At 48.5% G+C, this 12,811-nt stretch overlaps 1 protein-coding gene across 4 annotated transcripts in view; it reads right to left on the reverse strand.

The window, feature by feature from the left end:
- The window catches only part of Tns3 (tensin 3), a 223,324-nt gene that overhangs the window by 36,530 nt on the left and 173,983 nt on the right, over positions 1–12,811 (reverse strand). For all 4 annotated transcript variants that reach the window (XM_051200598.1, XM_051200597.1, XM_051200600.1 and 1 more), the window contains 3 exons: positions 12,568–12,728; positions 11,464–11,578; positions 10,920–11,003 (listed from right to left, as the gene is read on the reverse strand). In XM_051200598.1, coding sequence (XP_051056555.1) covers positions 10,920–11,003; positions 11,464–11,578; positions 12,568–12,728 — 360 coding nt within the window. The remainder of the gene's footprint in view (positions 1–10,919; positions 11,004–11,463; positions 11,579–12,567; positions 12,729–12,811) is intronic.

Below are 12,811 nucleotides of genomic sequence, written 5' to 3' on the forward strand. Positions count from 1 at the left end.
CAAGCGTAGAATACTCCAGAGAGGGCCTCCTTAAAATCCCAGAATCTGTTCTACAGGCTTTAGTGGGAACACTGCCATCCCTGGAAGCCATGCAGGGAGCAGTCTCTTGAGGACCTATGAGGTGGGCTGTGACAGAGAGAATGCAGCAGGCCCATGGTCATCAGTTTCAGCAGAAGGATGCTCAAAATGCCATCTGTAAACCAGGCTTTTGTTCATCCAAAGGAGTCTTGCCTTCCTCTGAAGGAGCAGCCTGGCTCTGATCAAGGGTGGGGTATCTTGTCCCAAAGTCTGGGAACTTGAGAAATGTCACTGTCTTGCTATCTTTCCAAGCCCCATTTCACCTAGGTACCCTGGCCACTGGAACTAGGTCTGTCTCCTCCTCCCTAATCCCACTACTACCCTCCCCCACATCCCGGATCAGGTTTCAGCGACTGGATGTGCCCAAAGTTGCCAGAGCACAGAGACATCGAGAACACAGAAACAGCTCCCCGGGAAGCCACAAGGCCAGCTGTTGGCTTACCTGGGCACCTGGGATCTGGTCAGTCCATGGAAAGGCCTAGAATCTGTGAGCCTTATCGAAGGCACTCTGCTGGTCTGTCTCCAGCAGCCCAGAGTCCCGTCCCAGCGGCGTCCCCCACCCACCCTGGGAGGGCTCTGTGTTCTGCCAGTCCCGGGGGAGTCAGAGAGAGAGAGGCGGGGCGGCCACCTCCAAAGAGGCCCATTCAGAGGGCAGCGGGAGAGCCGGTCGCAGGAAAGAATCCCCGGATTGTTGGGCGGCCGCGGGCTGCTGCGGGCCGCCTGCCCAGTCAGTGCCTCCAGACTTGGCCCCGCCTGCTCCCGCTGCAGTTCGCTTCCTTCTCATTCTGCTTCCCTTCTTCCTCCTCCCACCTTCAAGCTCTGGAAGCCTCCCTGCTGAAACCCACCACAGCTTAAAGCCGGCAAGGCCAGTGTCATCCGGCAGAGACGAGGCAGGACCAGCAGCCACGCCCCACACCAAACTCTTCTCAGCAACCTGAGGACCCAGGAGTTCTGGAACCTGGCTTCCCCGGTGAGGATCCTTTGCCTGACTCTTCGTTCCTTTTTCTGGTAGATGGGGATCATCTCTTCCCCACAAAGCCTTCACTACAGCCCTGCACAAAGCAACCAGGAGACTTCAGCTACAAAACTCACTCTTTGGTATCTGCTCAAACTGTGCAGATTTTCCTCCTAGTTCCAGAAACTGATCCAGAACCAGCCTTTTCACCTGGCTGGTAACCTTCCTACCTGCCAGGTCCTGGGCAGCATCTGTACCACATCTATGTCCTCCTCTTCCTATTTCAAGTGCTCCCTTCCATCGGAAAGAACCCCCAAACCAACTCCTTCAAAGTTGCTTACAAATAATATCACATTTCTTCCTTTCTTTTAAGTTTGAGACACTTTCTTGCTCATTAAGCAGAATACCGGTTCTATTACTTGAGCACTGAGACCAGCTGTTTGCACAGCAGTGCATAGGGGCCGGTGTGTCTGGTCTTGGAGACAGACATACCACTCCAAGTGTTACCATGAAGTGATGGCAGCACAGAGGGAACAGTCAGTCCTGCTTTGTCCTGTCTGATGACTGAGGCTAAGTCTCACTCACTCTGCAAATGTGAGCTTCTAGAAACTTCTAGAAAGTTCTCCCTCAACTTCCTCAGAAGAAAAGGGTCTGTGTCCCCCTAGGGACTTGCCAACATGTGCCAGCACCACTTTTACTTCATCATCATGGGGCTCTACAGAGTCATAAGCTTCCAGCACAGTCTAAGCCTGCTCAACCCCACATGTCCCAGTACCAACCTGGTAGCCTAATTGGAGAGGCCCCTCAGTCCAGGCTCCTCTAGGCCACGTGTCTAGGGCAGAGCCAGGAAGACCCTTGTGAAGATACTTCCTCCCTCTTGTTTATGTGCCTGCAAAACAGCTGCTCCTGATATCGGAAATGCCTGGCCCCAACCCAATAGGCTCAGCAGCAGGCTCAGGGCTTGGTGAGGTAGATGTACCAGCCTTTCTAGTCCATGACTTCTGTCAGAGGAAGGACACCCTCTATGGCAGGTCCATCCCCTCTGTGGTCAGTCCCAGCTATCCACGGGCCAGAGGAGTGTTCTGACACATGTCCAGCTTCCTTCAAAGCGATGGCACAGTTCTAAGGAGGTCTCCTCAGGATTTAGAGAGCCTCTAGGAGACTTGCTTATCTCCTCTCTCTCCTTCCTCTCCTCAGATGCAGTGTTTGCAACTGGGGTGACTTTGAAGCATTACTTGCTTTAGAAAGTCATTCTCAGAAATGCTGTCTTTCCTCTATAGATCAGAATCAGTACCTGGACAGGAGGCAGACACTCTGAACCAGCAGGGATGCCCGTGGGAGGGGAGCAAAATCCCAAGATGTAGCTGAGCACAAACTGAGTTCTTGGAGAGGATCAAAGCCCCACAGATGGGCTTGGCCAGCCCTTACCTTGACCAGCAAGGATGGTAGTCCTGTGACACCTGGGGCCTTGCTCCATATGGGCTCAGGACCATTGTGGAGCTGACACATCCTAGCCTAGAAAGCCTTGACTTTAATTCTATTCACGATAAGAAAATTTTTGCTTTTCAGTGCTAGAGATGAATCCAGAATCTCTGGCATATCCTACTAGTGAATTCAAGCCCCAGCCTGATGCAGTACAGGCTGGCCTCTTGCAACTCAAGACTCTCCTGTCTCAGCCTCCTGAATGCAGGCACTACAGCACTCCTGGAGGAGCTAACAGGCTCAGGCCCTGGGTGGGACTAAGTAGAAGAGAAAGAAAAGCAAGATAGGAGCTGAGGTGGAAAAGCTCACATTGGAAGAAGGAATGGGGGAGGGGGAGAGAAGAGGCTGCCAGTGGACTAGAGTATAGGAGCCATGAGAAGAAGAAACCATGTGCCCATTTGTGGCCAAGGTGCCTATAGCAGGGCAGGGGAGGGATGTGCATGCTTAGGGACCACTCTAAGACAACATCCCAGCAGTTTGGCAGAGCTCTGGCTGCCCATCCCCAAGTGTGTATCAGTTCACAGGCTCTTGAGTCATATATGCCCCAGTACTTTTCCCCATTGGACTTCAGGGGTACCAGGCAACCAATCAGAAGCATGGACCATTGTCCTCACAGAATGCTAGCATGTGCAGGGTGCTCGCTAGGATTTGCTACATCCCCTAGAAAACGAAAACAGGTGCTTTGTGTGTACCCCGTGGGTTTCTTTGCCTCCTACCTGACAGCCCTGGGGAATGTAAGAGGATGGTGTCTGTGCTGCCTACAGGTCTTATCTGCAGTAACAGGCGCTGCCCCAGGACAGAGCCAGACAACCCCCAAACCACCAGGGTAACCATCACCATAGCTGACATCCAAGTCACTCTAACGTCCTTTTACTGATTGCCTGGGAATTAACCATCCACCAGCAGACCCAAAGAGAGTGCCCTCTGACAATTATGCGGAAAAAGGATTTAAAACAAAATACATTCCCCTCAAATCTGTGTGCCTGCCACCTCACGGTCACCCAACGCCATGACCTTCTGAGAAAGCTGAAGTCCACCTGCTGGTGACACTGACTTCCATCAGTGTGCCATGCTGAGACCTCAGGAACACCGCGGGATTTACCCATAATGCCCTGTGGAGCACTTGGGTGCTGTTTTATCCTTTTCCCTGCAAATAACTCAAGTGCCGGCTTTTATTTGTCTGTAAAAGTGTCCACTAGTCCTCCCTCACAGGTACAGGCATGTCTGCACAGTTCCTATGCAGCACTCTGATACCCCAAGTCCAGGTATAAATAACCAGAGGAAATGAGCATCCATGTGCTGTGTATATAACCATCTTCGTGCTGTGTCTGTATACAGTAGTCCTCTTGAGATCCTCAGTTCCATGTCATAGATTAAACTACGGATGGAAAACGTGATTTAAAAATGGTACATGTACAACACATGCATGGACTTCCTGCTCTGTCATTCATCCCGAAATGATACAGTATAGTAACTATTGGCCATATGTGCAAGGCATGAGGTATTTAAGTATGTGGGAAAATGAGTGAACAGAGTAGACCAAGTCCCACACTGCTGTGCTCGGCACACCCAGAGAATGGTACCCACAGGGTTCCTAGAGCCAACACCCACAAGTCCTGAAAGAAGAGTGTACATATGAGCAAGGGATCTAAATAAAGGCTCAAGTACTTAACTGCATTGAAACTTTCAGGCCTCACCTTCCCCTCCCGAGGAAGCACCCTCATGTGAGAGGCTACCAGACACTACTACAGGCCCCAGGTGATGGCAGGGGCAAATGAAATGTTCACATCTTCATAGCACTTAGCAACTTAGTTCATGTGCCCCTCCAGTACCTCTCACAATCCACATCCTCCACAAGCCAAGCACAATGGGACACCCTGGCCAGGTATGCTAGCCTGAAGGGACCGTAGCACCAGAGTCACAGAGGAGACTCCAGAGTATTACAATGTCCCAATGCCTAAGGCTGAGACACCTGGAGACAAGCCTTGGACTTAGGCCAGGTGGACTAGAGGGCAGGGCCTTGGGAGATGAGAGACAAACACATGGCTGACCTGCCCAATAGGAAACTTTGCCACAAAATGTCCTCTACTTAGCTGTCTCCCAAGCTGTCTGCACTTAGGCGCCTACCTGGTTCAGTGTCCTCCACCCCCAGCTGTGGCCGGGTCTGCAATGGATTTTAGGCTCCATACCTGCCATAGCTCCAACCCATTTCTCCAGTCTGGGGCCCAGCGCTTGCACTAGATAGCCAGTGGGAAGAGCAGCAGCTTCAAATCCAAGACAAGCTTTTGGGACATTCTTGCGGAGAGAAGATGAAATCGACTCCCATTTCTAAGACAACATCCCTAAAACCACACATAGCGCTCACATTCTTCTTTGTTTAAAAGATGTTTTAAGAGGTTATGCAACTTGTGCTAGATCACAGAGAGCTGAGCCCCTGTCACTCTGTCACCATGCCCCAGAGCCATCCTGTGGGATAAGAATCATGATCAGAGCAAAACTCCTCCTGGCCACATGCCCGGATGCCTTTACATGCTATCTCTAAGAACAACCCACAGGCTTGGACACTGAATGAGCTGGTACTTACAGTCAGAAAGCAAGCTCTCCCTACCCAACTACCAAGCAAGGCACACTCCGCTCAGTTTACAGAGCCCCCAGCTCATAAGATCCTTCAAGTCGGCCTGCCTGGTGGATGAGGTGTCAGCAAGGGATGCCAGCAGCTTGTATGTTCTGCGCTGCATTCCACACAAGCAAATTCATGTTCTCGTCGAAACAGACTCCCAACAGTGCACTCACAGGGCAGTGCTGGGCTCTGACCTCTGTGAACCTACCCCTGATGTTTACTTTTAAATATATTTACAAGCAGCCCACTTTTATTTTTCTTTCACATTCTTCATCTGGGGTGGGGAGAAGGGAGGCTGCTGTGAATTTACTAATCCCCATCCACTGCTAGGGCTCACCCTTCCCAGTACACACTCTTTGGGATAAACTGGAATGCAGAGTATATCATGGACATTTGTGAAGACACTCTTTAAGTTATGTGTGTCTAGTTATAAATACGGAGACTGGTACGTTTGTTTTGTTAACTTCACATTCACCAAGATGTACCATAAACATCACTTGTATTTACATGTAGTTATATGCTTCTATCTGCTCTAAAAATTCTCATGACAAATTCATAAAAATTCAAGCAGAGAAGGAGCTGGGTATAAGAAGGAAAGGGAAAGCTGGCTGGAGCATTTTATGACATGTCGAGTTTCTGATGATGTCAACTTTAAAAAGAATTATTAATTTAGTTTTTATTATTTATCTTTGAGATTACAGTACAATTACATCATTCCCTCTTCCTTGTGCTCTCTCCACATCCTCCCCAATTCATCCTCTGTATTTACGTGTATGTGTGCTTTGCCTCCATGTATGTCTGTGCACCACTGTGTGCAGTGGCAGAGGAGGCCAGTAGAGTGTGTGGTCCCCTGGAGCCGGCGTTACAGACAGTTGTGAGCCACCATGTGGGTGCTGGGAACTGAACCTGGGTCATCTGGAAGACCAGCCATCTCTCCAGTCCCCCAACTAGTTTTCTAAGCAGAACTAAAATACTGCTTCTAAATAAGATCAATTGAGGGCCCCTACCTTCTCCTCCTCCCTTCCTGCTTCCCACCCAATACTCCTGAACCCTGCTTTCCTTCCTCAACTCTCTGAACTCCGCCAAACCCCACTCCCCTATTTTGAATCAGTTATTCTGGTTCTTATTCTCTATGAACCCAGTAAACAGATGGACCCAGCCCCCAACACCTCACAAAGCCTTGTATTCACAATAGAGACAACAGCCCAAAACGATCCCTTATCACGCTTTCAAACACAAAATAGAAATTGCAAAATTACAAAAGCATTCCCTTGAAGTAATCAAACAATAGCCGTTAATCATGCCCAAAGTCCTCAAACATTCTCTAAATCACAATTGTAAAAGGCTGTTGTGTGACAAGAATGATATGAAACTACAGTGGGCAATGGCTGTAAGACGATGTAAATTTACTAAATGACTGAACTTCTATTTTAAAGCGGCCGTGTTATCTTAATTTTGCCTTTAAAGAAAAAAAAAAGAACTTGTTCATGAAACATTTCACCATGTTTTTTATTATTTCATTTATTTTAGAAATACTAAGGCTAAGTATCATTTAAGAAATGACAGGACGTTTTATATCTTTATGCTTCATAATTATTTTCTTTCACCTATGTAAAGGTGGATCTGGAATGCCAATACATTTATGGGTACCCGGATCACTTACGTTTCTGGGGTACAATTTGGCTGAAGTGACGATGCAGGTGCAGACAGCTGCACTCCAGGCCTGTGCTGGCTGTGCGGCCACCACCCTCACAGAGCTCAAGGCATCATGTCAGACGGTCCCTGGACGCTTGCTCAGATGCTGTCCCTGCCTCCCCCGCTGTGTCTATGGCTGTTCTGTGTCTCCTGTGCCCATCCTCCACCCTGTATGTTTTCACAAGCTCCTGCAGGAAGCAGCAGCGGCATTCCTTGTGCACCAATACTGAAACAGTCCTCACTTGCCGGGAGGGAGTAGGTGCTTCTGTGAAAGCCAAGAGGGGCCCTGTGTGAGTACAGCAAGATTCCCTGGCTGAGGAGGCCCAAAGAGTCTGTGCCCCCAACTCATGCTCTGCTCTGGCCTGAACATGGTCCCTCCCTACAGTTCATGTGTTAGGAAGAATCTCAGGAGTAAACGCAGAGGCAGATGGGATCTGTCCTCATGAAAGATATAGCAGCACAAATCTCAGGCACTGGCTCCTGATAACCTTTCCTGGTTATCTCCTCACTCTGCCTTCTGCGGTGCTGCGACCCATGAAGACATTCTCTGGTCCCTGGTCTTAGGCTTCCCTGACTCCTGAACTGTGAGCCAAGTTCTGCTCATTATAAACTTCCTGGGCCATAGTAGTCTGTTAAAGCAGAAAGCGGACTAAGACTCTTCACACTGCTGACAAGTTATGACCACCAATGGTCTTCCACTATTTATGTATACAGTGTTCTGCCTGCAGGCCAGAAGAAGGCACCAGATCTCATTATTGTAGATGGTTGTGAGCCACCATGTGGGTGCTGGGAGCTGAACCCGGGTCCTCTGAAGAGCAGCCAATGCTCTTAACCTCTGAGCCATCTCTCCAGCCCTGGTCTTCCACTATTTATGACGCTGCCCTTTCCTTTGCGGTTTGTGTTATGGTTTTCGTGCACAACCTCGCTAATTCCGCTTCGGGTCTGAGTCAGGCACCGGAACTACGCTCACAGTGCTCACAGGAACTGCATGTGGCAGGAGTCACTGCATTGAAACAGAGAAACACTGGAGTGAGTGCCAGAAACCACCCTGGGCCCACACAGTGAGAAAGTTTCAGAGCTAGGGTGTGCATGCATCTTGCTTTGAAGGGAGATGACACTGACAAAGACACTCCTAACAGAGGAACAGCCTGGTGGCAGAGCCATCAAGAATCTAACAGTGCTGTAAAGCAGATACCTGGATAGATAGCACAAAAAAGCATATGCCTAATGACTATGAACACTGTTCTTTGCAACAGAACATGGGTGGGTGTCATAATGTCTACTGTACACTAGAAGAGATAAATCTAAGCTAAATGAGAGCTCCTAAATCCTGTGGCAGACTCCTCCCTTGACAGACCTGCAGCAACCCAGGTCTAACAGCTGGCTCTTAGGTACCATCAGGCTTTTATAAATGAGGTTTCTTCTTCTTTTTTTTATTATCGTGCATATGTGGGTATGCCTGAGTGCATGTATGTATACCACGTGTGTGCAGGAGACAATGAAGGTCAGAAGAGACCATCATATTCCCTAGAACTGTGGTCATCAGTGGGTGTGAGCCACCTTTGTGGATGCTGGGAACAGAACACAGTCTCTTCCAGAGCAATCCGTGCTCTTGAGCCATGAACCACCTCTCTAGCTCCTCCAAATAGGTTCTCTTGTTTATTTAACCACTAGCAGACCCCCAAGTGTGCTGTGGCTTGCTTTCTGTCTACTGCCCAACTGTTTGCTGGAAGGTGGCTCGTGTCTGGCTGGCTGTGTGCAGCATGTGTACAGCAGGAAGATGGCTGGCTCTAGGGACATCTGACTCAGGAATGGTATGGTTAAACCCAGGAAGACATGGGGGAAGTGTGAGCCCTAGGCATAGGAAACAGCTACCTTCATAGCCAACCCAGGTTTGAGACTAGTACAAAGATTGTCCCTGATGCCTGTGTCTTCTTTTTCACAAAGCCTGACCCTCACCCTTGGCCTTCCACGCACATTCTTGTTTTTAGCAGTAATTCTGCTCAGTGTTCCCACTTCTAATAGTCAACCACATTTGGTACCTGATCAAGCTTCTCATCTCTCAGCTTTAAATGTCCAAGCTCCAGGTCCTGTCTTCCGGCAATCCAGTTAGACTGCTTCGGCAAGAAGCCTCACACCTGAGTGTCCTACAGTAATTTCCCCTCCACCCCGAGCCTCCCTGCTCTGTAGTGATAAAATCCAGCTGACACTGCTGTGCTGGGACTGAGCGTGGTAATTTCTCTGACCATAATATTGTCTAATGCAATCTACCCTCCGCATTGCCCCAACCTAGTGCGCAGTGGTGTCCATTTGGCATCTGCCCAGGGACAGGATTTAAATCCAAGTTAATAAGAGCTTTCCATTTCCAAGGAATGCTGATAAAAACCATGCATGGGGTTGCTCACTTGCCCTCCCCAGAGTAGAAAAGATGCGGCATCAAGGATCTAATTCACAAAGAAAGGTGACTTTAAAATGTACATAGGGTCAGCTAGACAACGGTAGCACCGGTCTGTAATCTCAGCACTGGGGATCCAGAGGCAGACGGATCCCTGTGAGTTCAAGGCCAGCCTGGTCTACAGAGATAGTTCCAGGACAGCCAGGGCTGTTAAACAGAGAAACCCTGTCTCAAAAACCAAAACGAAACTTCACGGCACCTGTTGAAGGTGTACAGGGGTTGGCCCACAGTCTCAAGTAGTTGGTCCCCATGGCACTGACTGAGCACATGGCCTTTGCTAATCTCTAAGCCTCTCACTTCACTAAAGGAAGAGATCATCCACAGCTCTACCACAGCAAGTCCTGATAGAGAAAACCTGTATCCACACCACGAGCTTTGTGTTCCACATAAAGTTCACGCATGGATCCAGAGACAGCTGACACCTGCGATGATGAAGAGGACAACAGGGTGTTTTGCTTGTTTATGACTGAGATGCTATCTAGGAGCAGACTCTTCAGACCCAGGGCTTATGCTACACAAGTCAAATTTTAAAATGAGTGTACCATGTCCCACTGGCCAAAGAGAAGCTTGAAGACCAAGACCCTTGGGTGCTGTCTCAGAGTAGCAGCCTAGGGAGATCCTCTGAGAAACAGGTGAGTGAACACTCAGAAAACAAAATGGAAGCCAAGGTCCTAGGAGAGGCACTTTGGGGCACTCCAACTTCAAATTCCCTCAGGCAATGCAGACAGAGTACCCTTGGGGCCAAAATACTCTTCTTCAACTTCCTGCTGCTAACCAACACATTCCTAGCCTGGGGAGATGGGCTGTCATTAGTCAGGCACTGAAGAAGGGCTAGCTCGGGTTAGGAAGTTTCATGGAGCCTCTGATGGACTGAGATGCCTGTGGAAGATAACCCGACAAACCAGATACCAAGGACTCAAGGACACTGAGATTACCCTCACGGTCCAGGAATAGCAAACAGCAAACTACATTATAAAAATGAAATGACCAGAAAGAATATATGTGGGATTTCTCTCTACCTGTGCATGCTCAGCCAATCCTGGAAGCCCAAGAAATGTGGGCAATGTCTACCTGGAAGAAACACTGAAAACTGCACTGGATTGTTGGCACTCCCTCCCTGCAGTGCAAAATACTGAAGATAGAGAACAAGAAAAAGTACCAAGTATTTAGGGACAGGAAGCCTGGGCTAGCAGCTGGGTCACACAAAACAGCACGAAGAGAGGACCATGTAGTGGGGTGCATGAGGGTAAGCCTGCTCTTTGCTGGAACCCATTTTCCTAGTGAAGTGGGTAGCATTCCTCCCTCAAAGCCTTTACTCAATGGAGAGTCACCAGGATGCTAATCACCTATGCTGAGCTGATCATAGGCCCCGTTGAATCGAGCACACATTGACAAATATGCTACTATTGCACTTGAACATTCCTACAAACACTGGGAAGCCAATCAATGTTTTATTGCTACTCAACTTCCAACCAGTGGATTTACAGCCACATCTCAAACCCTAGCAAGACATGCCCCTGTCCAAGGTTTTTGAGATGTGGCCTAAATGGAAATATTTCTGCATCAGAGCATGCCTTGGTAGAAAGAGCAACCACACAAATGGAATCATGGCTGCCATAGCCAAGGGTTCTTACCACGTCCTCCTTTACGCAAACTGGCTGGGCTGCTCAGCTGGGGCTCTGGTGGGCTAAAAGGAGGGTAGCATGGGGATGTTTTCACTGGAAAAGAAGGTAGAGCAAAGGCCGTTACTCCCCATTGTTGGAGAACATTTGTTTACACAGTAAAGATGTGTCTCTGCCTAAGGCACCTACTGATTGGTTTAATAAAGAGCTAAATGGCCAATAGCTAGGCAAGAGAGAACAGACAGAATTTATAGGCAGAGACAGAGAAACTAGGAGGAATCTAGGAGCACGATTTTGCTAGCAGACTCAGAGCAAGTTCGATGTACTATACTAAGAAGAGGTAATCGAGCCACATGACAGAATGTAGATTTAAAAATATGTATTAAGTTATGAGCTAGTTGGGAAAAGGTCTAAGCAAAGGCCAAGCGTTCATAATTAATAAGTCTCCAGGTCACTATTTGCCATCTGGTGGTCCAAAGATAGTTCAACAAGAGAGCTTGCTACACCCCACCTTGTGGTACCAAGTTGTACCCAGCTGGTTTTTCTTCTTTCTTACCATATGGAGTTTCTGGAGACACAGGGAATGCTGGGGTCAGACACATAGACTCCTTGTTGTTTGAAATCCTGCCATCGATCATATCAAGGTCAGGAGGATATGCAGTGATCATTGTCTGAAATCAGCATAGAAGAATAGAAAAATGAGGACTCACAGAAAAGCCCTTCCCACATAGATACAGTCCCTCAAGATAAACTGCTGACAGCCCCCGTCTGAGAGTGGGTCAAGGGGGAAGAAACTGGCCTCTTGCCATTCACTATCACCCAAGCAGGAGCACAAACAGAAGGGGCTTATGGGCCATCATCTGAATACAGTGCTGGAGAGCTAGGAGTGACAGTGATGGAGACTCGATGCAAGGAAGTAAACATCCCATCACTGAGCATACAAGAGCACCAAGGAATCCTTAACTACATCACTGCCATAAAGAAGTGAAAATACACAACAAACCAAACGTACAACATGGAATGAACTTTAGGAGACACATTCCAGATATCAACAACGCATGTGTGTAAGAGTTACAGCAAAGGCTCCAATTTTTCAACTTGAGAATCAAGTATTTAATTCAAGTTAACTATTTGGGGTTGGTGGCCTGTCTTACTCCAATTCTGATAAGAAGCCTTAACCACATCTTCCAAGCAGGAGACTCTTGTCTATAGAGTTCCCCAAGGTCATCATCTGCCATGGAGGACTTGGGAGTCCTGTGTGCAGGCTAGAAATCTGCATTTGCCACTGGCTGTGCTATCCATCTGCAGGGCCTTGCTAGGGCCAGGGCCATGATCTCCAAAACCCACAACCTACGGGTATGCTTTGCATCTCACACCTATTCTACAGATCACAGCATTGAGGTTTCGATGACCCATGTAAGACACCCCCTATATAGCCATCTATGGGGAATGTGTGGACTCTACACAGGCCTTCTGACCTGTGCTCCCAATTGGAAACTGTCTATCACTGAAGAACAATGTCTGTGATATAAGGAGGGCAGTTAAAGATAGAGGTTACAGAGACTGGTGACCTTATACAAGGACCTGGTGTAAGCATTGCCCTAAGCCCAACAAAAGGATAGTGGGGTTGGGTGGAGATGGGTACAGGGCCAGCACATACCTCTTTAATGTCTGCAGGAGAGGAAAATTGTCCCAGACTTGGGGCTGGGTCCACACCGGCCTTTCCCCATCCACACTTAGAGAAGGACACCTGGCTCCCAGCATCATTGTCATACTGTCCAAGGCTCAGCTTCCGGAGCCGTCCTGTGATGGACTCATCACCTGAGAAGCCAGTGAGAAGAAAAACAAATGGGCTTTTGGGTATGATCCTTATAGCACAGTGTAGAGATAAAACACATCTTAAG

The sequence above is a fragment of the Phodopus roborovskii genome, unplaced genomic scaffold (assembly GCF_943737965.1).
Source record: "Phodopus roborovskii unplaced genomic scaffold, PHOROB, whole genome shotgun sequence".
Taxonomy (NCBI): domain Eukaryota; kingdom Metazoa; phylum Chordata; class Mammalia; order Rodentia; family Cricetidae; genus Phodopus; species Phodopus roborovskii.